At 43.9% G+C, this 24,240-nt stretch overlaps 1 protein-coding gene across 2 annotated transcripts; it reads right to left on the reverse strand.

Annotated features, from left to right (window-relative positions):
* Positions 1 to 390: 390 nt before the first annotated feature.
* WDR24 (WD repeat domain 24) lies at positions 391 to 23,841 on the reverse strand. Of its 2 annotated transcripts, none has more exons than XM_063430715.1 (10): positions 23,727 to 23,841; positions 22,035 to 22,576; positions 7,079 to 7,256; positions 5,861 to 6,533; positions 5,355 to 5,470; positions 5,170 to 5,273; positions 3,763 to 3,864; positions 2,723 to 3,060; positions 1,655 to 1,839; positions 391 to 1,402 (listed from the first exon to the last, which is right to left on the reverse strand). In XM_063430715.1, exons 2-10 carry the CDS (start codon positions 22,513 to 22,515, stop codon positions 1,234 to 1,236), a joined length of 2,346 nt encoding a protein of 781 aa, XP_063286785.1. In that variant the 5' UTR covers positions 22,516 to 22,576; positions 23,727 to 23,841; the 3' UTR covers positions 391 to 1,233. The 2 variants fall into 2 exon arrangements, with proteins under 2 accessions (XP_063286785.1, XP_063286784.1); XM_063430714.1 differs by having other exon boundaries at positions 22,035 to 22,642.
* Positions 23,842 to 24,240: the final 399 nt, after the last annotated feature.

Consider the following 24,240-nt stretch of genomic DNA (forward strand, 5'->3'; position numbering starts at 1 on the left):
AATGAAAAGAGCCAATGTGCTCATAGGAGGGCAACCTCGAACCTTCCACTGCTGGGGGTTCTTCAAGGGTGGAAAATGTGATTTAAGCAATGGGGGGGGGGGGCAATTGACCTCTGAATAAATCCATACTGGTGAGCTCTTTGTTGTACCCAACCCTAGGTCTCAGGTCTTCACCGTAAGTGTTTTTAAAGCATGACTGTGTGCTGGAGTGAGTTTGATCTGCCTTCTGCAATGGTTTGTCTCCTCACATGTCCAAAAATTCAGATTCTCGTCCAATCAACATCCTTATGTGATGAAAAGGTGGCTCTATTATTAGTACAGGCAAATCTGTCAACAACTCATCCACCAACTGATCCGCCTTTTCAGAACAGGACATAATGGAAGCTTGTGTGTTTTTAAAGGAATTCTCGAGGACCAGTTTCAGAGCGGACATCCATTACAGAAAAACTAGCAGCTAAGTTGAAGGCTGTGTTTTTTTTTACCCTAGAGGCAATGTCAGCAATCTCAAATTCAAAAAAAAATATCCTTCTGAAAGGAAAAAGTGGTCACTTCAGCCTCAAAAAAATTAAAAAGTCGAAAGGATAACACGTAATAAATCTGAACAGATGAATGTCCGTTCATGCTTGCTGCGTGTCAATTCTGTGCAGCTAAAGGAACTAATGGCACAAATTGTCTGGGGTGACTGACACAGCGAGTGGTAGATGTACAGCAATTTAGCTAACCAAGTGCTTTGCTGGGCACTGGTTTTTAGATAATTAGCTGCGTGACTCTTGGTTCATGCTCTGACCTAGTAATTGGCCTGGTGTTTGGCAACAAATTAGTGTAGAAAAAGAGGGCAGGGACAAAAATAAACAAAACAAAAATGGAGATCGGTGCACGGTTTGTATTCCTATTTTCAGCCTTTCTTGGCGAAGGTCAGATGGGAGATTTTAGGATCTTTTCATCCAATGTCTATAATAAAAGGGGAAGAAGAGCTCAAATCCTCTACTTGATTTTGTTCAGACTGGGTAGGTAGCACAATACATGTATCCAATACCGTCTACATAAGACGACTTTCCATAAAAGAGCATATTTACAAACCAATCTTTCCAATTGTAGCATTTTAAAACGGTTCACGCAGATTTGCATGGTCCTCTTCTGTATTCTGGGTTGGGTTCGCCGATTGAGTCTATGGTGGTCAACACTCCATGGGATTGGAGGAGAGCTGCCGATGTATTGCAAAATATACATTATTCAACTATATTCACAGAGATGGCCGCAGCCAGCTGGGCACTGGGAATTCGACTGCATCCAGTTCATGAGGTGTTGAAGGTGTCCTCCGTGACCGCAGCCCTGGCACCAGACAAACAGGCCTTTCACTACATGGTGGCAGACCGCGCACATGCTGGCACACTGCCGGCACCTAGACCAAAGGAAAGGAGAATTACTATAGCCCGGATACATGGCAACAGTGTAATTTGTGAAAAATACGTAAAGAACTTTTTTTTTTTTTTAATCTCCACAACAAGGCACCTACTGGGGTCCAGGTATAAGGTGACCTCTGGATGGCTGGTCAGGAATTGTTCTGTTCTTTTCAGACCCTCTTACTCCTAAACACAATCTATGCATCCTGCATCCACCCCTACCCCCTCCCCACAATCCTGGCAGCACTTACCGATCACAGATCCAGCCCTTCTTGTTCATGGGCCTCTTGCAATTACTGCAGTTGATGTGGAGAGTGGTGGACGCTTGGTTGAGGCAGTTGATGGCGCCGCAGGTGCTCTGTTTGATCACTTGGTTGGAGACATTCCACAGCTTGAATCGTTGAAGAAGATCTATGTAGGAAGTGAACCAGTGCTCCTAGAACAGAGTTAAGAGGGGAAATAGTCACATTTCTGGAATTCACACCATTGTATAAAACGCAGAAACTCACCTATAAATTGTGTTAACGGTGTTCTAATGACGTGCTCAGTTTTCTTTATTGTTTATATTATTAAAGATTTAGCTTAATGAAAATCCAGTTCACGTAAGAACAGAAAACATGGTTTTATTTCTACTCTTCTCTGCGTGTGCTCTCTACACTGACAGCTAGGTGAAAAGGACAGATCTTATAGCAGTGATTGACAAGGAGCCAAGATGGAGGCATCCGTGTAAAGACTAAAGAGGTAAGAATTTCTACATTTACTTTAGAACACCTCACATATTCATTAAATACAGGGATACATAAATAGAAAGTTAAAAAAATCTTGGAAAGTGGCAGTTCCCCTTTAGGCCACACTTTTATGGTTTGCTAGAGGATCTTCCTTGAGGTCTCTGTTATAGAGATCCTTAAGCGGTCTTAGACTACATCTATGTACAAGTGTAGGTACATTCAGGTCAATGTTTTACCAGTCAGTCAATAAGTGATCAGAAGGAAACCACATGCATTCTGCCAAGCCCTGCACCCCACATTCCTAAACATTATCACACATATACACCATCAGACTGTGCCTATCTGAGGCATTTGCCAGCTGTCAAGGTGCAAGTACAAGGCATAGAGCTGTGCAGATGCATTAAGATGTTATAATGCATCAAACAATGCCCTCAAAGGTTCAAAGCTCAGAAATGGTGTTGTGACTAAGAATTCCACATAAGTTCATAGGAACATTGTTATTGGTGGGCATCCAGTGCCCAATACATGTTTTTTTTTTTTAGGAAACCACCTGTTTTACCCACTTTTAACCCCAGGCCAACCGTTTAGTACCTGTGTTTGTTCGTCTATCTCTTTGCGTATTCGGTCTCCAAGCACGATGAGGACAGACGCGGCCATCTGCACGTCTCCCTGCTCGGCGTAGAAGCGCAGCATGTCACGCACGATGGGGCTGAAGAAGTCGGAGGGCAGTTTGTTTTCATAGAGGGCATGGGAGATGGAGATAAGGGAGAATGACTCCACTGGAGTCAGAGACACTGCTTCTGCCTCGTTGCCGCTCACGTGGGGGGAATCTGCCTTCTCCTGCAGGTGGTCTAAAGCTGAGGGGTCTTCTGTGATTTCATGACGCAAGTTAAATCCCTCCTGTGGAAGCACCAACTCCTGTTCCTCAGCTGCAGAATGAATTAGAAATTCATGAGGTATTTATGCACTTAACCGACAACTGTTGACAGCCAACAATAAAGGCAAAACATTTTTAGCCAAATTTAAACTCAAGTTAGTTTTCTCTAAAATTTGCTGTGATTTTGTCAATTACCACAATGTCTAGTTTAGCAAATAAATGCCAAGTGTATTCTAGTTCTTGGAAATACGAATATATTAAACAATTCAAACAGGTGATCGGCCAACTAAAGGCTTCAGAACACATTAATCTTATCATAGAGACAAGACTTTATCAGGAGGGTAGCTGCAAAGCATTTGTTTGTGGATAAATTGCTTTGATGTACTAAGAGCCACATCTTAAAAACTGGCATAAAGTTGCCAAATAAGCGCATGGACACGATTCCATGGTATCTTGGGAAAACTGGATCTGCTTGAGATGCTCTGCCAGTTCTATTTCAGAAAGCAGACATACCCCAAGAGTTTTGTTTTGTTATTAAAAGGCACACTTTAAATAAAATAACCACTGTAGCTCAGTACAGGCTATGGGGGTTACCCCCAGGTTTTTGTCAATCTGTTTGGGAGAGCAGAGACCACTCACTATCCACTTGTCTCGATTCCATTTCCACATTCTCAATATACGTGCCTCAAACACGACACCTGTTCTAGAGAGATATACACAGGTCTAGAAACAGGTTTCCTGCAAAGGGACTTACCAGGAGGTTCATGTTCCATCATGTAAAGTTCATCTTCGTCTCCCTCAACGTCTCCAAACATATAATCAGCAGGGACATCGCTGCCCTCCGTCTCCTCGTTCTCTGCTCAGAGATGGAAATTGTTAGAGCGTAAGACACGGTCACACAAGAGACAACCTGTGCCTATGAAGATTCAAAATACAGATGGGTCACGGGGATGTTACTGCAGTTTTAACAAGATGGTGCCTTCACAAGGGGGCATTTTAGTCCTCAACCAAGTACCCTAATAAAATGGCTTATTAAGGAAATGAAATATCCCAAGACTTAGGGCTCTGGTTGCAGTATAGCTACCCAATGATGGAAGGCAGATCCTTTTTACTTTTTCATAAATGGACAGATGAGATACTCTAGCGAAGAATTAAAATAAACAACTAAAAAAAGAGAATAGCAATCTTTATTACCCTTACCTACTCTGTTTTGTTCTTCAATATGCAGTTTCCTTTATTTTGTTGTGCATATTACATATAACAAAAGAACTTGCCGTGCCACAACAGCAGTAGCAAGCATATTAAATACACTTTATGACATAGTTGTTGAGAAATCAGAACGATACGTTATGAGAATAAGCAGGCTAAATATGCTCGGGTATACCGCTATGACTTGCATTGTGGCACTCTAGAAGAACTTGCACTTTTTAATATCATGAAAAAGAAAAAATAATGCAGTTTCCTTTTCAAATTAAATTTAAGTTTTTATGGGTAGGTATATTAAATCAGACATCGCCAGCTGTGTCATTAGAGGTCACAGCCTTAATACCCAACAATCCACTGTAAGAATGAAATGGTAGGGACATGCAATGACATTTACCGAATTAAGAAAAACTAAATGTTTGCATAAACCAGTCAGGGTCAAATTCCGTTCCACTATCTATGCAGTATAGAAGGTGTAGGACTTTAGATAGCTCACTCGGGAGATTTACTCTAGGGGTTTTTGATTCATTACAGGATATGATTTATGGTCTAAAAAGGTGAAGACCCACATACAAAAAGCTCCAATTTATGTAAATTGAAACGGACAGATCTTTTCATTGTTATTCCCCTTAAATAATCAGGAATTCCAACAATGGTGGGTGGGTGGTGGGGTGGGCTGTGTGTGTACACACACACTTTGTTAAGGAGGGAATAAATTGATCCATTTCCATATTTCATTGTACAATTAAAATTTTGCCCTAGCTAAACTTGTTCTGAGTAATGGTAAAGTAACAATTCTCATTATCACACTGAGTCGGTCTCAAACTTGCTAAATTGCGTCTGGCCAATGTTACATTCACTGACAGTACATGGGGATAACCTGTAACTGGCACAGTGACATACACAGTTCACTAGGGAACTACAGACAGTACAATGTTCTGAGCGTCAGCTTTCTCACCTTCATTGTTATTTGCCGTAGGATCCATACTGTCTGCGCGGCTATCACCTTTGCTGTGCTCTAACCGCGCCTCATTGCCCAAGCCTGGAGGCATTTCTTTAAAGCTGCAACAAGTAATCAGATTAGGGCCACTTCAACCACATATGTCTTTTTTTTTTTGCTTGTAGAACAGGGCAAGCACTGACCTATTCAGCAGCGGCAGAGATGCACTCCCTTTTCCCATGCTATGATTCAGGTTGGCAGGAGGTACTGTACCAGGTGTGCCATAAATAATTCTCAACATGGTCCATGTCTGGGAAACCTGGAAAATTATATAAATCAATGACTGGCCTCTAGAACTCAGACAATGACTACCAAGTGAGAGAATAAATAGTTGCGGCGCAGACTACAAAAAATATAACACAAAGAAGGCTACTAAAATGCCTATCTAAGAATAAATATGGGGATTTGGTTCCCCCATATGGCCATATGTTGTTAAGTCCACCACTACTTTCAAAGTACCCCAATAATGACTACCAAGTGTCTGACAAAGCAGTAAACAATCCTACCGCATTAAACAAAACAGAGCTAGGGTAGCATGATGGCAAATTACATTTGTGTGTTGCAGATTAGTGAAAATGTTAACTGGCTTCTAACTTCTCCCCCTGACTCCTAACTTTTAGGGCAATTATGTGTTATTTCAGTTACTCACTTGGAATCGATTCAACTCTCTTGCCACCTTGGCATTGTGGTCACATAGCTCTGCTAGAGGGCGTCCTGCCAGGGCATATCTTTCTGCAGTCACTACGAACCAACGCATGTCATCTCCCCCAGCCTCAAACACACTGAGCCCACTAGAAATGTTCTCAAATGGTTCCATGGGATCAGGTCTTCTAAGGAAAAAAATTGGGTGTCGTCGATCGTACGGTTTTCGGTTGGAGTCCTGTGAAGATGATGATGAGGTGATGAGGCTTTCCTTAGCTGCAAAAGCAAGATCACCAAAGAGACCATAGCATAGGCCTTCTGGATTGGCACGGTCTATGGGCCTCTTCGCATCCCGGAAAATATGCTGATAGAGGGTGCTATCCTTCGAGCCAGAGAGAAGAAAGTCCGGGTCATGAAGGTGGCGCCATACAATGCCTGTAGTTACATCCTTATGATCCTCAAAAGTGGCAAAGGGAATGAACGGCCGACGCACGTCCCAAACGTATATATTGTGATCCACCATCATAGAGCAGGTCCCAATGTGGTATTTTCGCTCAGGACGCCATTTGACTCTGGCTACAGAAGCTATAGTTTGTACACAATAGATCTCTTTAGCACGATTGGTGTTCATATCCCAAACTTTCACCATCTTGTCACGCCCACCAGTGGCTAGCCATCCTCTAAAAAAAGGGTGTGGACACAAATTGAAAGGTAAAGGAAAATGGCAAAACCTAACATCATTTAAATGGAGACTATAAGCACCAAAACAACGTTAGCTTAACAAAGCCGTTTTGGTGTATAGATCATGCACAATTCTCTACTATTTAAGAGTTAAAATCACTTTTGTTTGTTCAAAGAGCCAACATGAAAAAAAAAAAAAATTTCATTCAGACCTGTTTACTTTATAAGTGTTTATCTCTTGCTGTTAATTACATACAGGAGGCTGCTGTAAAGTCTAGAGGGCTATTAACAGAACGAGATAAGCAATTCTAAATTCAGACTTTCCAATAAAGGAAGTATGAACATTAGATGTCTCTTTACAGGAAATAAGTAGGGAGACTGAATAGGTCATATGCACGGGGACTCTGACTGCATAAACAAAGTGATTTAACTCCTAAATGGCAGAGAAATGCCCAGTGAGACTGCAGGGGCATGATCTATACACCAAAAAACGCAAGAGTCACCTCACAAGAGTGCAGGAATTTGTTAAAAGCTGGGTTCCTACCTGTCCTCGGGGTGCCAATCACAACAGAAAACAGGCCCATTGTGGGCAGTAAACATCCGCTCACATCGGTCTGGCCTCCTAATATCCCAGAGCTGTACATTTCCGTTCTCAAACGTGGCCGCAAAGGTGAAGTAGTCCCGGATACTGAATTGCACATCTCGAACACTCTCAGACTGACCTAGAAAGTGTAAATTATTAGAATAAGTTGGGGGTTTGTTTTTTTAAATTGTCAAAAATATTTAAAAAAATAAATAAAAAACAGGAAAAGTAAAAAAAAAAAAAAAAAAAAAAAAGTCTAGATTAAATCTGAATGTATAGATATAATTAAACTCTTCCACAATATATATTAATATTTTACAGTGGGGAAAAAAAATAAAAAATAAAAACATTTCACATTTAAAGCGCACACAGAGATCATTACATGTATAAGCTACCCTGAAACAGCATCTTGATACATGGAGAAATCTGACTGCCATTCTGGTGATCGTGTTATGGTACTTTTTGAAAGTAAACCAAAATGTTCAAAGTCTATCTGTTCCTGTCCAAATCAATAAAGTTAAATTGCGTATATACGCTGAAGTAATTAAGTCTGACACACGAGGTTCAGGTTAAAATAACTTCGAGAAAGTTTATTGGCAAGTGAAGTAAAAGCGGGCGCGCAGGCCCTTTTAAGAGGCATTTTGCGTCATCATTGATTATTAGAATATCAGCAAATAAACATCATCAATTGGATTAATTGTTAAGTGACGGAGTTAGTGTCTTACCTATTGGTTAGTAAAATTAAGAGGTTAGTCCCGTGCCCACCCATCAGAGGTGGGATTATTCTGGACACGGGTGGGGGACAAGGGGGTCCTAAGCGTCATTTTACACGGTCAGTGATACCAGGCTTTATGTCCAGGTGCAAGGTCTCTTATGAATAGAACATTTCATTACTACTGTGTTCTGTGGCCTTCAAACTGTACTATCTTACAAGCTCTTAAGGAGTAGCCGGCAAGTCTTAAGGAGTAGCCAGCACCTCCTGGTACTTGTCCTTGAAGGAAACACGGTCTTTGTCTACTGTATTAATTGGGTTGAGAAGTTCAGTCACGTAATGTAGTTTTAAAATGAACAAGTTAAGTCATGAGGACAAAATGGAGGATTGAAGAAGTCAGGTTAGGAGGACAAAATGGAGGACGAAGTCACAGTATAAAGTTAAAATGGAGTTAGTACAATAATTCAATACAAGTACAATAAAGGTTTTTAATAATTCCACATCAGTCCCCCCTATGAAATGTTAGATTCTAAGAGATAAAACTTTATTATGTTAGTATCAGAAGACGTGTTAACCCAAAGGCACAGAAACCCCGTAGCTGCTAGCTAGATGTTAATGCAAAGTGCAAGGCTGTCCCTGGATCTGACCCTAATAGGCTAACCATCCGTCAGTATGGCTCTCGAACGCTTCACACCCAAGGGTATCCCATGGCAGCTAACCCACCACTTCTCCACATGGGGCCTTTACCATTCACTGACAGATGCTGTCCCTAATCTAGTCCCTTCCTAGAATTCCTGCACTTTATCAACAAAGGGGATAATTTGCAGCGGCAGACAGGGTGAGTTGATGTCTTGGAATTCTTGGTCATCAACTTCGAGATGGGTCAAAGTGGGTGCTGCTTGGTCAACAGTCTTCATGAGGGATTTTCTCAGACATGGGAGGACACAACAAAAGAGAAGAGCAAAGATAAAAAGAAAAATTAGTATAGCCATACCAATCTGCATTAAAGCCTTTTGCCATCCTGTCATCCAACCAAACCATCTTTCCCAGGGATCTTTTATCCCAGAATTCCTTTTTAACTCTTCTGACAGGTCATTTAATTTTTCTATAGCTAGTGTGACTTTACCGTTAGGGCCTGTGTTTTCTGGGATGTAGGTACAACATGTCATAGTGTCGGGCAAAATCTTACAAACCCCTCCTTTTTCGGCTAAGATCATATCTAGGGCCATTCTATTCTGGAAAGTCATTTGGGATGTGGCCTGCAACTGTTCGGCCAACCCCTGGAGGGCGTCTCTGGTGTAATTGACAAAACGCTGTTGATTATAATAAATGTAATTTATCCAATTTAGATTCTTGTTTGCGGTAACTATGGTAAAAATTGATTCAAATCCTGCAGCAACTTCATCCCTAGCTTTAAACTCGTTGGGCACCCCCCTGGGCACTCCAATGGCATCAATATATACATGAGGATCAAAACTTCCTTTCACTGGGGCGTCACGTTTAACCTTTGTGTGGCTGAACTCATGGGTGTTGAGGTGTGTATCAGAAATAATATGTATAGGCATAATGGCCTTAGTCAGAGTACACTCTCCCCACCATTCTGTGTCCATTCTGGATCTTAGCTGTAAATCCCCACACAACCAATAAATGTCCCCTAGTGACCTAGTGTGATGTTGCAGCAAACGTACAGGGACAGTTCTGTATGTAGCACAATAGCCTTTGGAAAAGTTACCTACAAATTTACCAATACCATCGTACATGGCATAGCAAGTGTAATTACCTTTATATACGGTAATACCATCAGGGGGTTTGACATCGTTGGCTAGGAGAGGATACTCCTTTGTCCATGCAATACATATGGACCTGTTAAAATTATAGTGATAGGCAAAAAGGCTTAAAATACATTCTTCTATATCTACAGGTAGGATTAAAGGTACGGTACCCAGGTGAGGCCGGGCACCTCCACACACGTAACATGCGGTTCTATTATGCTTATTAGCATTATATTTCATCCATTCTAACCATAAATTTACATCATTAAAACCTGTTTCAGCGGCCATGGTATCTTCAAAAGTGGGGTTAGCGATGGCCATCATGTCCTGAAAGGTCTGGATATGGGGTTTTAATGGGTTAGGGACCATGTGGGTGGCCCCTTGCCACTCAGAAGAGTTGCACATATCTTTAAGGTAGAAATGCCCTAATTTTTGGTAGGAACCCTTTTTCCAATACATTCCCATCACATACTGGTCTGCATCTGTTGGGCTTGGGCGCTCAATGTTAAGGATTAATTTCATTGGTGTACTCCCCCCAGGCTTTCTCAAAGTCATTCTCTGGAGGAGGGATCTACCATGATCATCTACTTTAGATACGGCACTTTTTGGTTTGTAACCCCAGGCAGGCCCGGCATTCCACCCCGCCGCCCCCCAATGGTCACAATTGTGCCCCCATTGCTTGTCAACTACACAAACATATGGGTCTTTCGAATGAGGGATATCTCTATAGATGCTCTGGATTTGTGGTGTGGCAAATGGGCATTCTACAATATCACAATAGTCAAAGGTATAAGTAGCCACCTGGGTGCATGATGAATTATACCAGAAGGTGTATCCACTAATGTCTTTGGTAATGGCTACTTGCTGGGCCTTCATAAGGCTAATTAAGGAGAAGATGTACCAGAGATACATGTTTGTGCGATATTCGCTTCCTCTGGGGCAGGAGATTTCTTGCAGTGGGAAGCGTGGACCCAATTTGGCCTACCGGCCAATTTGACGGAGGTTGCGGTAATCAGGAGAACTTGGAATGGACCGTCAAATCTCGGTTCTAGGGTATTTTTCCGCACAAACTTCTTAACCAGGACCCAATCTCCGGGGAGTAGGTTATGGGAACCTGTATCCAATTCGGGATCTGGAATTGAAGAGAAAACTTGGGCATGTATTTTGTTTAAAACACTTGCAAGTTCAGTTACATAATCTACTAAAACATCTGATTGGAGCTGTAACTGCTGCGGATAATAACAACCTAGTCTGGGTGCTGTCCCAAATAGAACCTCATATGGGGACAGTGAATGCTTCCCTCTAGGTGTGTGCCTAACACTGAATAGAGCTATTGGTAGGCTTTCTGGCCAGGGCATCTTTGTTTCTTGTGACATTTTTAACATTCTGGTTTTTAGAGTGCCATTCATGCGCTCCACTTTACCACTACTTTGTGGGTGGTAAGGGGTGTGGAAGGCTAGAGTCACCCCTAGAGCAGTCCAAATTTCTTTAGTCACAGTTGCTGTAAAGGCTGGGCCTTGATCACTCTCAATAACTTCTGGGAGTCCGAATCTACATACAATATCTGTAAGTAGGCGCTTTGCGGTTGTTTTTGCAGTGATATTGGCCACTGGGTAGGCTTCTGGCCAGCCTGAGAACATGTCCACTATTACTAGTGCATATTCATGGGGCCCACTCTTGGGCATTTGGATGTGGTCAATTTGAATTCGCTGGAAGGGGTACATGGGCTTTGCCAGGTGTTTCGCAGGCACCTTAATTGGTCTTCCTGGATTGCATTTTGCACAGATGACACAGGCCTTGCAAAAGCTATTGATCAATGTTGTGATTCCAGGTGCTTCATAATACTTCTGTATGAGGGCGGCCATCAATTCTTTTGACAGGTGCGCGGGCCCATGTGCCCATTGGACCACTGCTGGGTATAGATTTCTGGGAAGACAAAATTTGAAGTTGTTGTAATATATTCCATCCTTTTGGACAGCTCCTTTCTTTTTCCATTTCTGGATTTCCTCAGGAGTGACTGCAGCTTGTTGTTCTTGTAAGATTCGCAAATCAGTAGGAAGAGTTTGCAAAGCAAAAATAGGGACTTCTTCTTCTTCTTCTTGTCCGGACACTTCTTCATCCACTTCCTGCAAATCCCTGGCCGCTAACTTAGCAGCTTGATCAGCCAAATGGTTGCCCTTTGCTTCATCTGTATCCAATTTCCCATGGGCCTTGACTTTCAAAACGGCCACCTCTTCGGGAAGTAGGAGGGCATCCATTAGCTCCTTGATTGCAGTGCTGTGTTTGACTGGTGTACCGGCGGTGGTAAGAAATCCTCTTGTCTTCCAAATTAGGCCGAAGTCATGTGCCACACCCAGAGCGTATCTTGAATCTGTATAGATGTTGGCACGTTTTCCTTCGGAAATTTTGCAGGCTGAAGTCAGAGCCTGTAATTCAGCTTCTTGTGCAGACATTGCTGGTGGTAAGGATGATGATTTAATAACTTCATCTGTTGTGGTTACGGCATATCCTGTATGATATGTTCCTCCTTCATCGGCATATCTTGATCCATCCACAAACAGGGTAAAATCCGGATCTGGTAATGGATTCTCATGCACAGTTGGTAAGTGCACTGTTTCCATTTTCATCTGTTCAAAACAGTCATGAGGTGTTTCTGGGTCATAATCATTCTTTATGACCAGGTCTTGAAATTCCTTTTCCAGGAAATGGCGTGGCCATGCTTCCAGAAGGTCAGTTGTTGGGTATTTGACAATACCATTTTCCTGTAGCTGCTCTTCATTCATGGTGGCCCATATTTTTGCCATGGGCCCAAGATCATTCCATGACTTTGTCTTCAACTTGGTAACAGGAATATGTGGGATAGCGGTATCCCAATGGCGGTAGAGGTAGTTAAGTTGTTGAGGTAGCTGGACCAAGACCATGCTATTACCTTCAGAGTCACAATAAAAGTCTTGTGCAGTGAGCTTTACATCGGTCCAGTGGTAAAGCTCATCTTCATAGCAAGGTTCGGGAGTAATATTTGGCTTGTACCACATGGTACAGAAGGCGTAATCCGGGCCTTCACAAAGAGGTGTCTCATCTTCATGAAATGACAAATGTGGATGCATGACTTTCTTGATACATCCACAGAGCAGGTAGATGTAGGTTTCATCTGTGATAAATCCATAATAGATACCCCCCTCAGGGAGTGGAAGAAGAGTGGACGGATTAAGCACTTGACATCTTTGGATGGAAATGTTGTCAGGCAAAAGAAGATGACACTGTAGGCGCAGGTGTCTGGCTGGAGACACGTGCTTGAGCTGGACTTGGTTGACGATGGCAGAGATGTCATGAGGGGCCAAAACAACCAGAGGGTGGCCAAGGACCAGGTCTGAGGTCTTCTCTATGAGTTCTCTCGCAGCAAAAACAGCCCTGAGACAGGAAGGAGTCCCTCTGGCCACAATGTCCAGTTGACATGAGAAATATCCAATAGGCCTCTGGCGGCCTCTTAAGTCATTAGTCTGGGTGAGCACTCCTGTTGCGTGGCCTTGTCTTTCAGAGACAAACAATTTGAAGGGTTTGGAGTAGTCAGGTAGGCCCAAGGCAGGAGCAGAGGCAATGGCCCGTTTTAAAGCATCGAAATTGGCCAGGGCTTCATTGGTTAGACAGAACGGGTCAGACTTAAGAGCATCATAGAGAGGTTGCATAAGCAGAGAGGCTTCAGGGATCCATGCTCTGCAGTAGGAAATGAGGCCTAGGAAGGCATGAAGAGACTTTGAAGTCCTTGGAGGTGGAATGTCCAAAACAGCTCTTACCCGGTCCCGAGTAAGATGTCTGGTACCTTGAGATAGGCAATGTCCAAGGAAGATCACTGAAGATTGACAGAATTGTAGCTTGATGAGTGAAGCTTTGCATCCTTGTTCTGCCAAATAGCAAAGGAGACTAAGTGAACACCTTTTAGTAGTGGGTACATCATCTCCACATAGCAATAGATCATCCACATACTGAAGCAGGACAACTTCTGGGTGCTCAGCTTGCCATGGGTCAAGGATGGTGCCCATGGCCTTAGTAAATTGACTTGGAGAATTTTGTGCCCCTTGGGGCATGACAGTCCAGGTATACTGTTGCATTTCATGAGTGAAAGCAAACAGGTATTGACAGGATGGGTCCAGTGGGACACTGAAAAAGGCATTGGCCAGGTCAATAACTGTGAAGAATTTTGCAGATGGTGGGACTCCAGAGAGCAGAGTATGCGGATTTGGTACAAGAGGGGTGTCCAGGACGGTAGCTTCATTAACAGCACGGAGGTCCTGGACCATCCTGTACTTCTCTGGTTCGCCCTTTGGAGTTTTCTTTTTCACAGGAAATAACGGGGTGTTGCATTCAGATTTACATTTTACCAGGGCACCCTTCTCCAAGAGTGCCTTGATGTGGACAGAAATTGCAGCGGACTGTGCTGGTTTTAATGGATATTGTGGTTTTCTTGGTAACTTAGCTCCTGAAATAAGCTTTACCACCACAGGGGGAACATTTAGGTGACCTATGTCCTCTGGGCCTGAGGACCATAACTTAGCGGGCACCTGTGTTTTTAATTCCTCTGGGAAATTGGACCTTAATTCTGCTGCCCCCTCACGGGGCTTTTCTAAATGCAGCATCAGAGGCAAAGAGCATAGGGCTGAAGTGTCTGATACAGACAGAGGTGTAAACATTTCTACCTGCCCATCCGGGGTAAAAGTGATGGATGCTTGCAGGCGTGAGAGGACATCAGCACCTAACAGGTTAATGGGGCATGTGGAGGATACTACAAAGCGAGCGAGCAGGCTAGAACCAACTCGCAGCGGAGTTGTTAAAGGGCTACGTCTTGGCTGGCCATCCACTCCAACACAAGAGACATCAATACTGGACAGGAAGGATGGGTCTGGCAGGTCTTGTTCTCGTAGAACACTACGGGCTGCACCTGTGTCAACTAGAAATGTGGTGGGGTGGCCTTCAATGGGTAAAGTCACTGTGGCAAGTGGCCCCCCTTTGTCCCCTGTAGACACTGCCATGACAGGGGTCACAGACACAGGCTTGCCAATTTCCTATTCATCGGGTTCCTCAACTATTGGAACCTGTTTGGTGGCTTTGGGAGCCGGGGCAGGCTTGGGTAGTTTTCTGGGTTCCCTTTGCTCCCTTTTAGGTTCTGGACAGTCATTCCTAAAGTGACCCTTTGCTCCACAATTAAAGCAATGTCCCCCCTCCTCCGGTCTGGGACCTCTTGGGGCTGGAGCGGAGCGGGATACCATGAGAGGAGCTGAAGTAGGTCTCCTTGGGGTCTGAACGGATTCCAAACCTCTAGCAACTAAAAGCAGGGTATCCAGGGGAACAACCTTATATTCAGGGCGTGCGGCAATGATTCCCTTGCGTATAGAGTCTTTAACACCTTGGACAAACGCACCTGACAGCATTTGTGAATGAATCTTATCTGTAAGATCAAACCCCAAATCTGTGAACATTTGATACAGTCTTGCATGAAACCTTTCCACTGATTCTCCTTTATCTTGAATAACATCAGTAAGGCCAGCAGCCTGATCCGCAAGTTTGTCCTTAGCCCATTCTCTTAATTGGGTGCAAAAAGTTACTCCAGAGGGGAAATCAACATCACTGCTGAGCAAATCTGTACTGAGGTGTCGGGCCATACTTGGCCAATATGCATCCCCTGCTTTGATAGCACAAATGCTCAGCAAATCACGCCATGCGGCGGAATAAGTCTTTTGAATTTGAACTATCCCTCGGTAGAAGGGCATAGGCTGTTTTTCTGGGTCAGGGAGTGATTTCATTAGAGCACTAGCTTGAGTGGGATTGAAAGCAACATATTTAGGAGGGGCCTGTTCTCCCCGACCCTTGTGGCCAAAAGGGTCATCGATAGAACGGTGAGTTGGGGCTCCCGCGGCAAGCTCCGATGAGACATGGGACACCCTGTCCATCTCGTCATCATCGAATTCTATAATATTGGCTCTTTTGCGTGGTGCAGGGCCCGAATGAGGTGAAAGGATCGGTGGTTGGGAACGAGCCCCAGATGCAGGGGTGGCTAGTGAGTCATTACCTGGGGATAGGTAGTCACCGGGGATTACCGGCATCAGGGCCGAACTGGGGGCCGCCATATTGGTGGCCGGAAAAGGTACTACATTAGGGTTAAGGGAAGAAGTGGCGGCCATGTTGGAAGAGGGCACATCCGGGGCAGACTGTGCCGGACTGGGCATGACCGGAACCTGGGGCGTGGCTTGGGGAGCGGGGAGTGGATATCCGGGATAGGGCAGGGCCATGGGATATGGGAAGGGGTAGGGCCAGACTGGGGAGGGGAAGGAGGTGGGGTATTGAGCTGGGGTGGAGATGGGAGGGAACGGAGAGGGATTGGTAGGGGTGGGTGTAGAGGGAGGAGCCGGGGCAAGGGCGGAGGAGGTGGTTAGTTGGGTGGAGGAAGAGGGGAGGGGGTCATGAACAGAGAGAGAGTGTAGGGCAGGAATGGCAGATGAAATGTTAGGGGAAGGTATAGCAGGTAGCGTAGGGATGGATGAGGATGATGGGAGTGTTAAAGATGGGGCAGGGGAAAAGAAAGATCCATCCGAATTCAGGACCGGGCAGACAGGGGAGGTGATGGGATGGGTATTGGGAGTGGGGAACATAGTCAGCTGGCTATCACTTATTGCTGACTGAACCTTGGGGATAGACATTCCCTGGGCGCCGGTTTTGGGCGCTGGCTGAGGATAAACCCCAGCAACACAATTATTATGATACACAAACAATTTCACACCCTTGTGATTTATCTCTTCCTCAACCCAACCTTCTAGCTGAATAGCCTTCGCTACTCTATACCATGCTTCAGCAGTCTTTAATAAACCATTATCTGTAAGTTTGCCTTTCTTTTCTGTCAGTAACCTACGCCAACTTTCTGGTTGCAATCTTCCACATGTCGGTACAGCAATTCTACATACTTTTGCAATTTTTTCAACACCTTTAACCATTTCCTCACCCTCTCTGTCTTCGACTAAATCACATGCTAACCAGCCCTTACTGGGCTTGCTTAAATCCTGTCCCATAATCCCTTTACCCCTATACCAGCGTCCTAGATATAGAGAGAGAGAGGGAAAACTGAACAAGAACGTCTACAATGCTCGACTGCCACCCGAGAATCGTGGGATTTTCTCAGGTGCGTCTTCCCAAAACGTAGACTAGTCACTGAATCCGCCTACCCGGGGTGGTAGACACGGATTGGAGCGAAGTGAGAAGTGTGTGACCAATCACTTCTCTTTTTAAGAGGAATGGGAGTGGATAGTATAATAATATAGGAAGTATAGAAAAGATGAAAGACAAGGAAAATCCTTAGAGACAGACACAGGAGTTCATGAGACTCCTAATTAGACAAACAAGACAACAATACAATTGAAATACAGTGCATGCATCACAGTTCAAATGAAATCAACAATAATCCCTTTCCTTTACTCGTGTGCTTACTCCAAAGTCACCTCCCTCAACCCCGTAGTGTCTCCGCTCGGAGAACGACTTTCGTAAGTCTCACTACCAGCGGCCACGGAAAACAACTGACACCGGTCCGAGTTCCGTCAGCCTCTCTCTACTCTGCAGTCCACAAGAATGTGGCCACGTCTATCCTCACTCCCGTAGTGCCCCTATAAAACCCACTTATAAGTCTCACTACCACGTGATGCGGAAAACAAGCAGTGCCTACTTGAATCCCCCCAGGAAACAAAGTCCTCTGCCACAAGACTAAGCCCCCCTCACAAATAAACAGAAATACCATGTGCACAAAGAAGCTAGCTAGGCTCTCAAAGTGACACAAGAAGGATCACAGGAAATTATGAGTCTACACAAAATCCACAGTTCCAACACCCCTCTTTTTCCTTACAGCCACAGCCACGAGGCTCCTAAAAGAGGTAAACAGGTAAAGAAGACCCCCAGGAACGCATCCGCAGGTCAACCCCCCTTTTTCCTTACAACCACAATACCGTGGTTCCTAAAAGAGGTGAAACAGGCAACAGAGACCCCCAGGAACGCATCCGCAGGTCACCCCCCTTTTTCCTTACAGCCACAGCCACGAGGCTCCTAAAAGAGGTAAACAGGTAAAGAAGACCCCCAGGAACGCATCCGCAGGTCAACCCCCCTTTTTCCTTACAACCACAATACCGTGGTTCCTAAAAGAGGTGAAACAGGCAACAGAGACCCCCAGGAACGAATCCGCAGGTCCACCCCCCTTTATCCCAAAAGAGGTAAAATACAAACAGATAGACACACACACTGAAGACCCAGGCAAGTCCCCTCAGGTCCACCCCCCTTTATCCCAAAAAGGGGAAAACAAGCAAGACAGAACCCCGGGCAAATCCCCTGCAGGTCCACCCCCCCTTTATCTCAAAATGGGGAAACAGGCAAACGATTCAAACACACCCAGGCAACAGATAGACTAAAATGCAGGTAAACAAGTGAGTAACGAGACACCGGGCAAGATATTACCTGTCTTTGATGTCCTCCCGGGAAGCAGTCACAGACACGTGGACGGGTCAATCAAAGGGGCCGGAACGTACCGGTGGCTCTGCAGAAGTCTCTACCGTGTATCTGGAGGTGATCAATCTCCCTTCCTTCCCCCTGGATTCCTCCGTCCACCCTTGTCTTCCTTAGGACGGCTCACCGGCCGGACATAGCCCGATGCCCCACGTTGGGCGCCAAGTTGTTATGGTACTTTTTGAAAGTAAACCAAAATGTTCAAAGTCTATCTGTTCCTGTCCAAATCAATAAAGTTAAATTGCGTATATACGCTGAAGTAATTAAGTCTGACACACGAGGTTCAGGTTAAAATAACTTCGAGAAAGTTTATTGGCAAGTGAAGTAAAAGCGGGCGCGCAGGCCCTTTTAAGAGGCATTTTGCGTCATCATTGATTATTAGAATATCAGCAAATAAACATCATCAATTGGATTAATTGTTAAGTGACGGAGTTAGTGTCTTACCTATTGGTTAGTAAAATTAAGAGGTTAGTCCCGTGCCCACCCATCAGAGGTGGGATTATTCTGGACACGGGTGGGGGACAAGGGGGTCCTAAGCGTCATTTTACACGGTCAGTGATACCAGGCTTTATGTCCAGGTGCAAGGTCTCTTATGAATAGAACATTTCATTACTACTGTGTTCTGTGGCCTTCAAACTGTACTATCTTACAAGCTCTTAAGGAGTAGCCGGCAAGTCTTAAGGAGTAGCCAGCACCTCCTGGTACTTGTCCTTGAAGGAAACACGGTCTTTGTCTACTGTATTAATTGGGTTGAGAAGTTCAGTCACGTAATGTAGTTTTAAAATGAACAAGTTAAGTCATGAGGACAAAATGGAGGATTGAAGAAGTCAGGTTAGGAGGACAAAATGGAGGACGAAGTCACAGTATAAAGTTAAAATGGAGTTAGTACAATAATTCAATACAAGTACAATAAAGGTTTTTAATAATTCCACATCAATCGTTTTACCCAATTTCTTGCAAAAATGGAAAGTGCAGCAAACTTTTTTTTGCTTTTTTTTGCCTTCTTCTGGATCAACAGCAAAAAGTGATGTGAGAACGGCTGGACTTGGACACAGGTCTGAACTTTTCAGGCTATGTAGCGTGTGCAGTGCCTGTGTTTTAGGGACAATATAGGAACACAAACCACTACATCTCATAGAAGTGATCTGGGTGCATTGTCCCTGTCCCCTTTTTCCAGCAATCTAAAAAACATTGCAGTTTAAGAGAAATTGCAATGTTTACATTGCAGGGTTAATCCAGACAGGCAGTAGATGCGCCTCTTGCTGTGTCATGGAGTTTAACACTGTGAAACAACATTGGATTCCGCTTTGCATGAGAATGTCCAGCATCTTCACATCCCCCATAGGAAAGAACTGATTCAATGCATTCCTTTGGCACAGGCCTAACGTATGCGATGCTCGCCACACATGTGCATTATGTTCACCCTACTCCACGCCAAATGTCAGAGGGCCTGAAACTGAGCCAGCTCTAGAGTAAGGGGAGTGTAGAAAGCGGTTTTAATGCCTATTTACCAGCAAGAATGGGAGGGGTGGCAGAGGAACACTTTAGTATTAAGAATACAAAGCTGAATTCATACCACTAAACGGTCACTTCCCAGAATGTTTAATATTACGTTTATTCCTCCCTATGTTAACAAATATGTATTTGTAAAGGTGTGAAGAAAAATCAAAATGTAGAAACCTACATCTCTTTATCCTGAAAATAGAAACCCAGCATTGTGAATAAGAGAAATAAAACAACATTTCTTTGTCTCCATTTAATTTGCATTGGATTTCAAATCGATTGTCATGTAATTGCATAATTCTTTAAAGGGTTATGCCAACCACCATGACCACTTCAGTGGCTTTAAACACTGCACATACAGCAATCTTTGCACTCATTGGCCAGTTACACTCCCAGCACAGGTGACTATGGCAGCCCGGAACTCTGTCCCAGATGTCAATTCTGTGCATAAAATAAGTGTCATCAGCACACACTGCATGCTGGCCCTGGCAAGGGGGAAGCATGGTTATCCCCTCTCTTACCAAATTGAGGTCTCTCTGCCTACCTATAGCCTCAATAATGCTCAGTTTTGGGGTGTTTTCCCCCCTATATCTTACCCCTCCCAAATGCTTTCCCTCAACACTTTCATATAAAATGTTAAAGAAAAATGAAGCACCACATATTAAAAGGGATACTATGGTCACCAGAACAACTACAGCTTATTTAATTTGTTCTGGTGAGTAGAATCATTACCTTCAGGCTTTTTGCTGTAAACACTGTCTTTTCAGAGAAAATGCAGTGTTTACATTACAGCCTAGTGATAACTTCACTGGCCACTCCTCAGATGGCTGTTAGAGATCCTTCCTGGGTCATGGCTGCCTAAAATGCATCCAAACATTCAGTATCTCCTCCCTCTGCATACAGACACTGAACTTTCCTCATAGAGATTCATTGATTCAATTCATCTCTATGAGAAGATACGGATTAGCCAGGGCTGTGTTTGAATTGTGCTGGCTCTGCCCCTGATCTGCCTCCTTGTCAGTCTCAGCCAATCCTATGGAGAAGCACTGTGATTGGATCAGGCTACCACTGCTGGTGATGTCAGCAGACCGCTTGTTTTTCTGAGTCTAACAGCATGCAGAGTTACAGCTTCAGGCTTGAATACAGTAAGATTTTTACTATATTTATGGAGGCATGAGGGGCTAGATGGTGGTGTTAACACTATAGGGTCAGGAATACATGTTTGTGTTCCTGACCCTATATTGATCCTTTAATATTATAGCCTGACAGATCATGGCACAGGGGGTGTAACTAAGCAGTATTACAGCTCCAAATTATTGGAACCATTTTCTACCCACATCCCAGTCTTCATGATTTCTTGTTATTGAAGAGAATGTGTATATTGAATGTTCAGAAAAATGCTACTCTGGCATTGCCAATTTTAATTTAAACTAAATAAAGCAGTCTGATAAATTAAACACCAACTGCTAACTGTGAAAGCTTCACAGTAACACTGGTGTTAAGATACTGTTTGCACTAGGATACTAAGAGACTGCTGCGTAGTGCATTTTCTATTTGCAGAACCCTGCCTGTGGCTACTTCCCCTCCTCCATACGGTCAACACAGGCAGGAGTAATGTAAACACTCATCTCCTTCTAGTCAACAGGCCAAGATCTCTTTAAAAAGAAAAAAAAAAAAGAAAATCACGAGATGAGTGATACAACTACTTACAAACGACATTAAAGAGACACTCCAGGCACCCACAAATGTTAGATGCAATATGGAGGTTAGGTTATTCTTTAATTTAGAAATCAAGTTTTAGTTCTCCAAAACAAGTGGACCTGGCATCATCGACCAATTAAAGCAGCTCTGTCATCCTAAGGGTATTTGTATATTTTGCAATAAGACCTGAAGGTTATATTCCAGCTTGGCATGAGTAGGCCAGGGAGCACAACAAAGCAATTCAAGTTCACCTGAAGCTTTACCTTGCGGGCGCGGTCATTTTTTAACACTTCAGCCCACATCACTAGCTGTACTCCATAGACTAAATCACTGGACTTTATGGGGCATCCCAAAATATATTCCAAATCTCATGGCTCTGGGAATTGACAAAAATCTGACCATGAAAGCTCCACCTTTTTTTTTTTATAGATTTAAAAAGGAATATTAACACAGAGTGAATTGCTATGTCAGCAGAGCTTACTGCAGAAGCTGCAAAGCCTCCTGGCAGGCTCCCCTTTATGACTGTACACAGCCCAGAGCGAATACTTATTCTTCAATATTACGCCAGCGCTCACACAGACCTTTTACATTGCTAAAAACAATGCACTGCATTCAAATCAATCCTTTGCAAACAACCACAATTATCACCAAAACACATACATTAGACACACCTATAAAGTAAGTTATTCAAAGTTACCTGAGAAAGTGCTGACCGAGTCCTTTTTACGCAGGTCAAAGCATTTCATGTAGCCATCTTGTGAGCCACTCAGCAGCATGTATACCTCAGTCGGGTGGAAACAGACCTTATTTACAGTCCTCTTGTGCTCTGTAAAGAGTTGGTCTTGTTTGTTTCTGGACGGCTTGCCAAGATTCCACGTCACCACTACGCCATTAGTAGCAGCTGTAGCCAACAGATTCTCATCCATTTGGTGCCACACTACGTCGGCACAGCTAAAGTTGAGAGAGGGCTTACGACCTACCCTCAGGTTTAACTTTTCCGCGAAGTGATCCTCCTCCATCGAATAGATTTTGAAGATGTTTCGACCAGCAACCACTACTTGAGCTGCATCACGGCAAACGCTGATTGCATTGGCAGGGGCATCCAGGTGGCAAAACATAGTGCGACCGGTCAGGGTATTGCCCCCCAGGGCCGTGGTGACTCTGGCCATTTTCTCCATGGTCAGTCCACGGCCACTGGACCCCTTCCAGACTCCGCTGAGGGCCTCCACAAGAGCGGTTCTACAGACCAGTAAGACAGAAAAACATACTGAAAGAAGACAGACAGTGAGGAAGAGTTTTTCTTTTCTACAAAACCAAAAAAACAGTCTATCACTCAAGATGTTGTGGGGGGAAAAAAAAAAAAAGAAAGAAATAGACGACTGCTAAACACCACGCCTTTAGAGATTCCCAAAAGATAACAGATCCTGCAAAAAAAAAAAAAAAAATATATATATATATATATATATATAAAGGATTTAGAGTTTTTATTAAACATTTTTAAAAATAATGTTACTAAACATAAATGCAGCAGTCAAACATATAGAGGGGATACAGGGAGTCTACACCCCAATAACCCATGGAGTGACATATAGAGGGGATACAGGGGGTCTTCACCCTAATAACCCATGGAGTGAAATATAGAGGGGATACAGAGGGTCTTCACCCTAATAACCCATGGAGTGACATATAGAGGGGATACAGGGGGTCTTCACCCTAATAACCCATGGAGTGACATATAGAGGGGATACAGGGGGTCTTCACCCTAATAACCCATGGAGTGACATATAGAGGGGTCTACACCCTAATAACCCATGGAGTGACATATAGAGGGGATGCAGGGGGTCTACACCCCAATAACCCATGGAGTGACATATAGAAGGGATACAGGGGGTCTTTATCCTAATAACCCATGGAGTGACATATAGAGGGGATACAGGGGGTCTTCACCCTAATAACCCATGGAGTGACATATAGAGGGGATACAGGGGGTCTTCACCCTAATAACCCATGGAGTGACATATAGAGGGGTCTACACCCTAATAACCCATGGAGTGACATATAGAGGGGATACAGGGGGTCTTCACCCTAATAACCCATGGAGTGACATATAGAGGGGATACAGGGGGTCTTCACCCTAATAACCCATGGAGTGACATATAGAGGGGATACAGGGGGTCTTCACCCTAATAACCCATGGAGTGACATATAGAGGGGTCTACACCCTAATAACCCATGGAGTGACATATAGAGGGGATACAGGGGGGTCTACACCCTAATATTAGTGCCAAGCCCTATGGGGAAAATGCAATAACTTTATTTAAACTTCCCCAGACTTGCTGCCTCACAGAGAAAGCAAGGACTCTGGATCCCACCCTGTGTCCCTCCTCACCTGTCAGCACCAGAAGGACACACCGGCAGCAGCAACAAGCCGGAACCGAGCAATAAGAGTAAACTGTCCGTCAAACAATCTCTTCCTGTCACAACAACGTGCCGACACTGCAAAGTTCCGAGCTCAAACCGTTCCGGGCTGGAAGGGGGGACTTTACAGGCGCACTAAATGGATATTTGCCAGTCTCTGCATGTGACATTATTGTCTGCAGGGAATAGCCACCCAGGGGGTTGTCTAGGGTCATTGTATGGTGATAGAAATAAATAAGAATAAATGTATCTGAATCTACATGAAGATTAACTTGGTTTCCATGATATTAATCCACACTTGGCATTTTATTTTAATCCCTGGTTTCAGTGTGAATTGGACTCTAATTGCCTGAGTCTCATATATAAACCCCAGAGCTATGTCATGGTTTGCATTGTGGAATATTTCACATCAGATATTTTAGACAAACTTTTGGATTTGGATTTTTAATTCACTTCTAACCATTGTTTAGAGAACACAACCAGTA

Source organism: Pelobates fuscus, chromosome 8 (assembly GCF_036172605.1).
Source record: "Pelobates fuscus isolate aPelFus1 chromosome 8, aPelFus1.pri, whole genome shotgun sequence".
Classification (NCBI taxonomy): domain Eukaryota; kingdom Metazoa; phylum Chordata; class Amphibia; order Anura; family Pelobatidae; genus Pelobates; species Pelobates fuscus.

What these genes read in the sequence shown, in the direction of transcription:
- WDR24 (XM_063430715.1), bottom strand. Translation starts at nt 22,515, where the DNA reads ATGGAGAAAATGGCCAGAGTCACCACGGCCCTGGGGGGCAATACCCTG. An exon ending in GATTGGCACCCCGAGGACAG is followed by an intron (nt 6,534 to 7,078) that starts GTAGGAACCCAG and finishes CCCTTTTTTTAG; the next exon opens with AGGATGGCTAGCCACTGGTG. An exon ending in GAGAGTTGAATCGATTCCAA is followed by an intron (nt 5,471 to 5,860) that starts GTGAGTAACTGA and finishes ATAATTTTCCAG; the next exon opens with GTTTCCCAGACATGGACCAT.